The 12,362-nt window shown below is 27.5% G+C and overlaps 1 protein-coding gene and 1 pseudogene across 1 annotated transcript; one reads left to right on the forward strand and one right to left on the reverse strand.

Moving 5' to 3' along the window:
- Nucleotides 1–535: 535 nt before the first annotated feature.
- Nucleotides 536–5,292, reverse strand: LOC143221176 (low-density lipoprotein receptor-related protein 6-like; annotated as a pseudogene).
- Nucleotides 5,293–9,600: 4,308 nt separating this feature from the next.
- Nucleotides 9,601–10,919, forward strand: LOC143221179 (guanine nucleotide-binding protein subunit beta-like protein 1). Its single transcript, XM_076446682.1, has 4 exons — nucleotides 9,601–9,744; nucleotides 9,860–10,038; nucleotides 10,184–10,502; nucleotides 10,617–10,919. The coding sequence occupies exons 1-4, from the start codon at nucleotides 9,601–9,603 to the stop codon at nucleotides 10,917–10,919; spliced, it is 945 nt and encodes a 314-aa protein (XP_076302797.1).
- The last annotated feature ends 1,443 nt before the right edge of the window (nucleotides 10,920–12,362 follow it).

Raw genomic sequence — 12,362 nt, forward strand, 5'->3', positions numbered from 1 at the left:
TCTTCCACACGGCACATTGTACATTTTATATATAAAATAATTTTGAATTCCATTTACTAAATATCCTAAATGTTGTATGGCACAGTCCGAAGTTATAAATTGCAGGACCAGCATTACTTTATGTAATTATTTAAAAACTGTAACTTATTCATTTTCATATTTTGATTAATTAATGCATAAAAGTACAAATAAATGCAATAAGTATTTCTTAATCTCATAATAAAAATTTAAAAAATGTTTTTTCTCTTCGAATATACATTTTAAGTGCTCTTAGTTTATTTAATTATCATAGTTCATTACTTATTTTGATTTTATTCTCGTTAGAAATAATTCTCAATTCTTCTACCTATTTTTAATTTGTAATACAGAGTTTGATATATTTTGGTTGTAAATATGAACCTTAAAGAATTAATTTCTTATACACTATAACATATGTGTATTTTTAGATTAGGACAATATTAAATACAAACCTAAAAACAGTATTCATACAAAAAAAAACTTTTTCTCAAACAACTTGTATGTCAAAAGCTAAAAATCATATAGTATTAATAATAATTAAATCTGTAAATACTTTATTCATAATTGTTTTTCTTCCATTTCCAGACTTATTAATATGTTCTGAACTTGATGTTTCTCTATCAAACCAATAAATAAAGTCAGAAAAGACAGATAAATAAACAGTTGGTCCCTGTTCAATGGGAGAAACTAAAATTCTTCTGCTACTTCCATCAAAATCAGCACATTCAATCTGATGTCCATGTGTCCCATATCCAACATTTGAAATTGCATCTACTGCGATGTTTGTTGGTTGTTCAAGATCAGTTGCTATCACGACTCTTTCTTTTCCATCCATTTTACTGCGCATTACCCTCATTTTCCTTCCAATATCTGTCTAAAAAATAATCTTTTTCCTGAATGTATTGCAATATTTCTTGGTTTCTCTCCATCACCTTTGACTACAACACCTAAAGCAGAACCATTATCATGTTTTGTAACATTGATTGCATCATTCATGGCCCATGACCAAAGCAGCAGTCTTCCTAATATATCTAAAGCAAGATCCACTGGATGTTCAGAATTTCCAGAAATCATTATACTGGAGTGTGTTTTATTATCTAAAGTTCTTCTAATAATGTTCGTCCATCTATCCAATAAATGTGTTGAGTTACAGGATCAAATTCTATAGATCGTACATGTTTTAAACCTTGAATTCGGAGGTCTACATCTGGGCAGTCATTTGTATCAGGAAGAAAGTGATATATTGCATTGCGTAAACTATACATCATAAAATTTTTCGGTGCTGCAAGAAAAGCAATAAATTATTATATTTAAATTGATTAATGTTTACGTATTATACATATTATAATGTAATACACAAATATAGATACTCAAGTAAATTAATAATTAGTTGAAAATATTGAGTTTGTAAACTATTAATATATGAAGTAAAGCAAGTTAAGTAACATTTTGTATATTTAAATTACTTTTCAAAATAAAAATAAATAACATTAATTAAATATAAATAATAATAGAAATAAGGCCCATCTAGGACACTTATTTGACATTTTAATGCACTGAATAATATAGATAGAACATACTCAATAAAATAATAAGTTCAAGAAAAGCTACTACATTTACTGCTTACTTTATGGAAAACTTTTACTATAAATATGTTCTTATATTTTCAAACAACACAAACATTAATATTCTATCATTAATTTATTTTAGACTGTCTATATCTTTATACAAGATATTTATATAATTACTTAATGTAATTATATCCAAGTTGTATATGATATTTAAGAGCATAAATTTTTTAATTTCAGTATTACTTCATATAGTGTTGGATTTAACACAAAGTTTAATACAAGAACAAAATAATAGGATCCAATAAAAATTTAGCTAAACATTATTCACGACACCAGTACAAAATTATTATTAATCACAAAATTCTAATTTTTATAAAATATTTTGTAAATATAGACAGATTACTGTGAATATAGACTTATACATAAATGTAAATATCTATAATGCAAATTTAAGCAATAGATATTATATATAACAAATATATTTATCTTAGATGTTATGTTTGAAATAGCACATGAGGTAATAGAACATTGCTTCATATTTTAACAGTTTCTCGTACAATGTATCCTTTCATGTATCTTCTAACCTAACCTAACCCAAAATGAAATGTATAAAAAATTTCCAAATCACTGTATAAGATCCTTTATGGGCCTGTATCATGACCAGTTAAATTATTGAACTTAACATCCATAAATTAGTTCTTATTCCTCACACTTTTAAAATGCTCTTTTTCTTATCAAATCTACTAGAGTTAACTCTGTGTACATTATGGTTCATTACTGAAAGATCACCTTACTATGAGCATAGTAAATCAAAAACTGAATTTGCTATGGGATAGAATGTTATATGTACATAAATTGAAAGTCGATTAATGCAATGATCTATCAAATTTAACACAGTATGTAAATCAAGAAACATGACATAAACAATGAAATATATAAGAAATTTAATAATCCATACATATACGTCATACAACACCAGCACAATATAACTGAAAAACTTTAAGGTACAATAGCTTAATTAAACATCAATAAAATTGGAATAAAATTCGTTAAACTTAAATATACTAACTATTACAAGTTTTATTATCCTCTGCTAAATTATAACGAGCAGGATGTTACCTCATGTATTACCTCAAGTATTACCTCACGATGAGTACCATCTAATTATGATCTTTCTATACTTCCTGAATTCCCCCATTCTGTCCCGTACAAATGACTAGAGAAATATTGCAATATTAAAAATTTAATGAACTAAAAGGTATTTTATTTTATTCATATTTAACACTATTCTATATATAACTACTGGATAAGATTTCCAAATCATTTCTATTACTTTTATTTTTTATGATCATGTTTCGTATGATTGGTTGTCAACAGATTGAACTGAACATAATTGTTTCTCATTCTTAATGAATTATAATTTAATCAAAATTTTTATTTTTATTTTTTCTTATACGATCTGCATACTGCTTTATTCTTCTATATTACCAAAATTTCCTTGATAAAAAGAAGTTTAAACCTTACATAATTTTTAATATTATTAGTTACATATGTATGAAAATTTGTAATTATATTTATTCTAATACTGCTTTTTATTTAGAATTAGAGTTAAACTAAATTAATTGTTATTGTTTTAAACATAAGATACAGTAAAAAGTCAACAAATATAATTACCCTCTATTAGAATCAAGAGCCAAACATCTAGGTTCAACAATGTTACTCCAAACAAGAACTTTTTGACTACATCCTTTTAACCGAACCATTTCTATTCTTCGAGTCCCTGTATTACTCAAGTACAAATTAAGAGCAATCCAATCTATTGCTAATCCTTCAGATGTTTCTAAACCAAGATCAGCAACTCTTTGTATGTCAGATCCATTTATGAAAGCTCTTGTAATTATTTTTAATTTAACATCTGTCCAATAAATGCGATTGTCCACTATATTAAAAGTATAAGGCGCTACCAGGGATAAAATATACTAATAATAATAAATATTTATATATAATCTTTATATAAGAAATTTAAACACAGGAATGTGATATTAACAAAATAATATGAAATATAAAATTAATAATTTGTTCTACATTAATATATGTTTTACCTTGCATCTTTAACACCAGTTAGTGGAATAATATTATCATTATTTGTATTTTCAATGCTGATTCTACCAATATTTTCTTTTCTTGCAAATAACATAAATGCATTTGGGACAACACAAGTCTTTTTATCTTTAGTTAACTTGTATCCAATTTGACATGCACAAACAAATTTTTTCTGGTTGATTTAAACATAAATGACTACAACCACCATTACTTTTAACATAAGGGTTTGTACCATTAACTTTTCCTAAATGCACTGCATTTAAATCCATACCATCTAGAACTTGATCAACAATAACTTCTTTTTCTCCACCTATAAGTTTATGCGCTCTATCCACACTATACTTCAATTCGATTGAGCAATTCCAAGAGCCAAACCCACACTTCTATGTCACCAGGTATATATTCTCCATGTAATAATTCTCTAGGATGTGCTTGATTTTGTCGAACATCATACGAATGTACACACCATGTTTTCCAATCAGTCCAATATAATCTATAATCAACAAATGTTACTGTAAATGGATAGTCTAATCCTTGTTCTATTACTTTTCTCCTATTTTTCCTATAATAATCCATTACTGCAATAAATTTAAGTCTTCCATTTATCTAATGAGTCAACTCATTTTCATAATCCACTGTTAAACCATTTGGCCCAAATATATCATCAGAAATAATCACTTTCCTTGTCAATGGATCTGCAATCAGTCCAGAATAATATACTTCTCATTGGTACTAGGGCATTGGCTCTTGGCTGATATATATCTGTCCAAAAAAGAACTTTTCTGTGACATCCATCAATGCTAGTCACTTCTATTCTATTTTTCTCTCTATCTGTCCAATATAATTTTCCTGTATATCAATCACAAGCCAAACCGTCAGGAAAAATTAAACTGGAATTTACCACAATTGTTCTTTCACCAGTGTGGGTGCCATTTGTTTGAATACACTGAATTATTTCTAATCCGCTGTCTGACCAACATACTAACTCACGCTCAAAATAAAAATCTAATGCTGCATCTTCAGAGAGATCTTTTATGATGGCAGTTACTTTATTAATACGAGAAGCATTAGCCATTCTAATATCCTTTGGTATAATAAAGAGAAGAGTCAGTGATCCTAAGAAGAACAATGGATATTATTGAAATTAAAAAATTTCGTGATATTGCTAGAAAATTGAATAGAAAAAAAAATACAGATTCATTTTAATGATATAACATTATGATTATTGATTATAATATTAAATACATTGCCAAATTTTAATTAAAAAATTGAAAAATAAAACTAAATAATAGACTGACTAATTATAGTAATAAATAACATACGCTAATAACGAAAAAAAAAAAAATTTTTAATCATTGTAAGAACTATGTAACTATTAATGATTTTTTATATATACTAATAAGATTGTCAATAACATTATAATAAACCAGATTGCAATAACACATTTAAGTATAATGTTTTAATCGAAAATAAGCTGTCACATAACCCCCATGTTAAAACAATATAGAAAATATAACGATAAATATGACCTACCACTGAAGAACAGAACAATTTTGAAAAAGCATGCAGTTAAGATAATTATTAAACTGATAATAGTCATTCTAAAAATTGTAACAAAATCTTCAAGTTATGGACATTACGAGGAGCACCTTCGGCATCGTTCGTTAATCTTCTTTCATTGTTCCAATAAACTGTTAACACGTTGACTGCCACGCTGCTTTATAAGATCTCCGTCAGGTCACGCACGATCCTATACAGCGCGCTCTTCAGACTGAAGTTCGAACACTACGACATCGGCAAGTTTCTTTTAAGATCATTGCCGGGGGTAGTGACTACTTTTATCTATCGGAATGACTTTGATTCTCTTCTATATCGGTTCGAAGGAAGCTTTTATTCTTTCTCCACGATTTTCCAGCAGTAAAAGCAAACCTTGTATCTAATTATTAATCGAAAAGCCCATTATATAATTTTCCTTTACCTCGTTCTATTATGTCACGAAACAGATTTCAATTACTATTTAGAAACTTTCATTTTGCAGATAATGTCTACTGACCCTGAAAATCGACTTGGAAAAATGGTTCAGCTTTTTGATAAACTTCAGGAAAAATATCAAGAAACGTTCGCACCTGGGGTAAACATTGTCATCGACGAAACGTTGATTCCATGGCGCGGGGGACACATTTTTAAATTGTATATACCGAATAAGGCACATAAATACGGAATTATAAATACTCAAGCGAAGAATATACGTGGTCAATGAAAAGTTACTCTGGAAAGTCTGCTGACGGGATTAGAGAAACGGATTGGCATACAACGAATGTCTACAACTTGCAGATAATCTTTCCTATAAAATAATTCTATTTCTATAAAAATAAAGGACTCCATACAGACCCATTAAAGGCACGAGCAAATATTAAAGGAACCACAACTTTTTGAGCAGATTGCCCTGATCAACCTCAACTTTGTATGGACTGTTTTAAAACATTCTATCGAAATAATTTTTTAAAAACAAGTTTATGACAATTCAATCGTCTCATATTTTGTGAAATAACTTTCGAAATACCTACCAATCTACCTTGTAAGCACTCAAATAAGCGTCACCCGAATAACAGGTGACGCGGTTTAATCTGGATTTCTGGCGCGGCACTCAACGTGTTAACACTAAGCAGATGTTTTGTTAGAAGCCAGCAGTTCCCATAACCAATCATCACCATCCCTCACATTTCCAATTGACAATGAAGCTTAACTGAACATGACGTCACGAAAGCGACTATATAAACTTTTACTGTACTATACATTAGGTGGTAATACAAAGATTTACTAATAATATTATCTTCATTTAAAAGAGGTATCAGAAACACGTGTTTTTAACTGTGAAATATAATAGATTTTATATAATTTTCTAAAACATTTGTTTCTTACACAATTGTTAGTAATAGGTTACTCATATACTTTTTCTTTTAATCATTTATATTTATTGTTAAATTTTTATTTTTTTTCTATTGTAACTGTAAGTATCTTGTGAATAATTGAAAAAAATTGTGTCCAATAACAAGCAGAAAGAAAATATTTAATAGCATGCATTTTTACAATTTTTTAATTGTAATATTTTATAACTTATTTCAAATCAAATGTAAAAATGGATGGAATCAAAAAAATTTATATCGTTTAACAGTATTCTTTAATATCTTTAAATTTAATAATATCCTCTAAATTTTTAATTTCCTCACTTTAAAATATTAACGATAAAAAAGAAGTAACGGAAATAAATTCTTTAACCCTAATATTTTTAATAATCTAAAATTCCTCGCTGTACTGTTTATTATTATTATCGTAATTTTATGAATTTATTAATACCCCATAGTTTAGCAGTAATATAACATTACTAAATTTATAAGTAATACATGTATACATAATATATACGTAACACATAAATAAATTTGAGATAAACTTATATATAAAAGAATTTAAAATTGTGTTCTTCATTTCCCTTTAGTAAATACTTTCTTACAATTTCCGAAGTATATTTGGCTCTTTACCATGATTTTAATACAAATAAAGTAAAATCATTTTTTATTTTTTAAATCAGTATTTTATACAAAAATGATTTAAGAGGGTAGTCTTGTAATCTGGCTTAATGTCTGTTTTTATCATTTTCTCAAAGTATATTTTTCCGAAAATGTCTATATACAAGGATTTGTACCAATTCGTAAAATTAGCAGAATTAGCTAGTGCCGCATACAGCTATTGTACAATGAATAACAAAAACTTGAACTACTTGCGCTGGAAAGATGTGCCACGCACGTCGTAATGCTTTTGTCACAGAATCGCCAACGACGTGATATGTATATCGTCATGCGATTGTTATAGAAACAAAAACGACGTGCGTGGCACGTCAGGTGGGATTGTTGCCAGAGCACAGATCATCATTGCACTGCATAGTGTACAGTTATCAATATTTAACCCATATTCTAAAATGGAAAGCAAAAGTGAGGCATCAAACACTTTATGACACCTCCCAGCGAGTTACACTGGACCGTGCTGGTAGACGCGTCGATGAATTTTTTTCCAGCGCAAGTGGTTAAACGCGCTTTTTTTTTAAATCGTATTTTTTGAACTGGCTGATAGCATGTTTCGTGTTTTAGTTGATCGATTAAATCGAAATTTTAAGGAGATCTTTACTGGATGTGCGGTAAATGTATTGCAATATACATATACACATATCATTAATGAATTGGTCCTTAATAAGATTCAAATTATTTGTTATAGATTTTTAATTTGTTTGAATTAACGATAAATTATTTGATGCACTTTACTGTAAAAAAGACCAATTATATGTTGATATACGATACGAATTTATGCAATGATAATAAACGGACAATATATTATTAATAATTATATGAAATAATTTCACTAATGTCAATAATATGATAATTTTTGTTATTAAATCTAATTTGTATTTTTCTAAAAAGTAAAATGGAGATTGATGGTTGATTGATGTAACACTAAGTTAATCTCCTATGAGCACAATAGTATTATCGATAAAAACGAGGAGATTTAATTTTGTGAGGCGTGGGGAAAATATGGCCGCGTTAAAGTAAGTCTATCATTCGGTGGCCAATTATACTTTGCTTCGTTCAATACAATATTCTCTCTTTTTACCGCACTTCATTCTCGCCTCTCATATCAAACTGTCTCCTGTCCTCTTCTCGAGCTGCCCTTTATAAATATGGTTCTTCTTTGTTTATTCCGCCAAAACTCATCGAGATCCCGGGTATTGCCGCTAAGCGTCACTCACTCACGTCGCTTTATCGGGAACTGCAGTTCGCTTTTAAAACTGGTCAATTGTGGAAATTAAAGAGAGATGTCGAGAAAAAGATATTATAGCAATGTTTCAATAATTATAAGAAAATGGGAATTTTCTGAAACTGCCAATATTTATAGATATATATAAACCAAAATACGTTGCCGAATCATCGATAATTAGGCAAGTACGTGTATTTGACACCGAGAACGGCAGTTTCAGCAATGCTGTCATTGGTTTTCTTGAAAATTAATTTTCAAACTCAATTTTCTCGAGAACGAAGCCACAAATTAAAAAACTGTATTTACTTTTTCCTTATCTCTTCGTAAAAAATCGTGTGACATCTGCTTTTACATGTTATTCGACCAGACCATATACATTTATTAATAGATGCAACTTGTGCATGCTCAATCGCCATAAGAGTAGGTTATTCTATAAATCCTTACTTACGCTGCACAGTGATACTCTTTTTAAATTTTTTCTTACGACAATCGAATACTCTTTTCCTCGATCATTCTCTGTAATTCAAACTCTGACATCACGAGATATCGATGACATTATATATCTTTATATTTAATTTATACATATATAAATTAAATATCCTTGTATTAATATATATATTCGGCTTGAGTCAAATCCGAGGCCGCTGTTTATTATTGCGCGTTTTCGGGGAACGGCCCAAGCGTTCCCATGCAATCTACATTGCTACATTCCTACAAATACCTGTGTAGTAAAATACGCTAAAGAATCGAGATATCAGAATGAAGGAAGAGCGAGATTTCTCGCAGTGAACCCTTCGATTCCTATATATATAAATTCCAGGCCTGCCAATAGTATTCCCGTCTGAAGCAGAACCTGCTAGGTAACCTTACTACCTCTAATCGTGTAACCTATTGTTAATATAATAAATAACTAAACGATTAATATAATACATAGTTAATTTTTTTTAAATACACATCAATTTTAGGATATAAGAATGTGAGTAATACATTCTTACGTTTAAAAATATTCTTTGTTCGTATATATTCCTAAACAAAGGCAAATAAAGAAAATATTTATTTGCATTATATTATATAGCAGTGAATTTATACAAAATTTATTTCAATGGCAATACTTCCTCCGGATCCAAAATATCTTTTCCGCGGTGAAATGGGTTGTATACATTGTATTCTTTTTCAAAATACCTCTAACATAGAACATCTTTACGCAGGCACTGCTAAAGGCAATGTTCACATTTGGGATTTATATGTAAATAAAATACTTTAATACATCTTTTCATATTTTATTAGACATTTTCTATGTTTATAATTGAATATAAAATTAAATATAATAAATTTTCTTATATAATTTTTCTATACTAAAGACGAATAGAGAACTAGGTCAAATTACATCAGAACAGAATTCTTGCTTAAATTTACAAAATTTAAGTAACGACAACTTGTTTGTACAACATAAGTCTGGTTTAATAAAAGCATATAAAAAAACAGAATCTCAATGGACTATGCATAAATTCATTAATATAGATTTTTATCACTATTGCAGGTATACACGAAATATTAAGCATAATATTTTATAGAAAACTATTTCTTTTATATTTTATATAAAATATATTATAATAAAGTTCATTTTCATTTCTTTAATTGATTTCTATCAACCAATATATAATTATTTAAAATATTCATAACAGGTTTCAAGTATTTTCTGAAAATGAAATATGTTTACCTCTTAAAAAATCCAGTGTTGGAATATTGACTACGAGTACTTATAACGTGGAAGTAAAATTGAATTCTTCAGATTTTAAAAATCTAGGAGAAGTAATGGCTATTAAACCATTGAAAAATAAAAAACTAGTTTTGGTTGGTTATGAAGCAGGAAAATTAATCCTATGGGATATTCGACAATGTAGAATATTAAATTCTTTAACAATAGAAACATGTCCAATGTCTTTAGATTTTGATAGTACATTATTGAAAGGTGCTATTGCAGGTCCTACTAACAATATGCAGGTAAAGATTAAAAAATAAACATGGAAAAACATAGAAGCTAGATAAGTATTTTTATAAATTAAAAACTAATTAAAACTATTTTTTCTTACAATGACATAAATTTTTAATTTTTAGATATTTAATTTATCAGTTAATCATTTATTACAAAATAAGAATAAAATAACTTTGACAAATCCTGGCACTTCTGTAATAACAATTAGATCTGATGCTAAAATTATGGCAGTTGGAGGATGGGACAGTCGAGTTAGAATATTTTCCAGGAAAAGTTTAAAACCATTAGCTGTTTTAGATCAACATAAAGATACTATACATGATATTAGTTATTCTACACAAAGAATAAAAGCATATGATAACAAATTTATAATGGCTACAGCTGCAAAAGATGGATATATAGCATTATGGGATATTTACAATTAAATGTTACTACAAAATCTATACAAAATTTTCATGTAAAAACGAATTTTTTCATATATTTTCATATATAAAATTAATATAAGTATATATTTCTAACTTCAAACAAACATTTTATCTTGTAATTTAAAAATTGTATTATATTGTTTATATAATAGATAGTCCTTTTGTATCTGTAATGTTTTTAAATTAAAGTTCGACTTTTTTCAATTATAACAGTTCTGTATATCATTAATTTATAAGTAAAACATACCTTTTCTGTATTGCTAAATCTTTTTCTTCGTCACTTCTTCGTCCACTGAAAGGTGGACAAAAAAGAATTCTGTAAAGTTATTGCATATCCTGCAACATAATCTAATAATTTTTCTTTAACTTCTGGTGCTATATCTAAAATGATAAAGTTTAGATATTCATCTTACAAACAATTTTATTAAATCAATATAATTAGAATTAATTTCAAAATACCTGCACATTTAATACTAATTTTAAAACGTTTAGCAAATACTTGATAAAAACTTTGTGTGATCTCTGAAAGTTCTTCTATTCTTTTCACATTTTTATTTTGATGTATTTCAATTATAAATGAATGCATATACTTCCTAATATCTCTTTATACTGGTGTTTTGGCAATCATGGATATTAAGTCACGGTTATCTGCTTTTACTTTTTCAAGATCTGGATTATCTTTTGTTAATTCATAAAGTAATTCTTGCTTCCCTTGTACTATAATAAAAATCACAATTTTTTAAATAATAATGTTGTGCACAGTAATTTAATACATTTTTAACAATATGTTAAATAACATATACATAATAAATATATACAAAATTTATATAAATGTAACTTTTGCAACTGGTTTACGGAAAGATATATTTAATAACTTATATTTTTTCTCTTGCACTTTCTTTTCTTTATATCTTTGATATGCATCAGTACACTTTTATTAGAAGAGACACTGAAATATTGATAATATTACTTAAAATATAGAAATAATAACATTAAAAATAATCATATAAAATGTTTCTTTTTATATAAATGAAATATTCTATATTGTACATTTAAACTGTTAACCTTTAAAGGAAAATAAATATTACTTTACATTAAAACAGAATAAACTTGATAAAAAAAATATCTAAATAATATAATTTTGAATTACTTTTATACATTGTGTTAACAAAATAGATTCAATAAATCTAATCAAAAATATTAAGTTACTTGAAGCATTTTTTTTATAGATTTTAAATAATATTCAATCTATGGATTGTACATGGTACAAGAAAACACATTGAAGGTAACAAGAACAAAAATATTCTTAAGTATAATATAAACTTCCCAGTAGGCTTCCGAAATCAAATATCCAAGAATGAAGTAATTCGTAGTTAATAGTCAATGTGTTAAATGAAAAGTAAATTTATGTTAGTTATTAGTATTACAATGGAAGCATCGTAA

This window comes from Lasioglossum baleicum, unplaced genomic scaffold (genome assembly GCF_051020765.1).
Source record: "Lasioglossum baleicum unplaced genomic scaffold, iyLasBale1 scaffold2026, whole genome shotgun sequence".
In the NCBI taxonomy this organism is placed as follows: domain Eukaryota; kingdom Metazoa; phylum Arthropoda; class Insecta; order Hymenoptera; family Halictidae; genus Lasioglossum; species Lasioglossum baleicum.

Excerpts from the sequence above, each read along its gene's own strand:
- LOC143221179 (XM_076446682.1), top strand. The coding sequence starts at position 9,601 with ATGGCAATACTTCCTCCGGATCCAAAATATCTTTTCCGCGGTGAAATG. Across the intron at positions 9,745-9,859 it reads TTCACATTTGGGATTTATAT|ACGAATAGAGAACTAGGTCA; the intron begins GTAAATAAAATA and ends TCTATACTAAAG. Across the intron at positions 10,039-10,183 it reads GATTTTTATCACTATTGCAG|GTTTCAAGTATTTTCTGAAA; the intron begins GTATACACGAAA and ends TATTCATAACAG.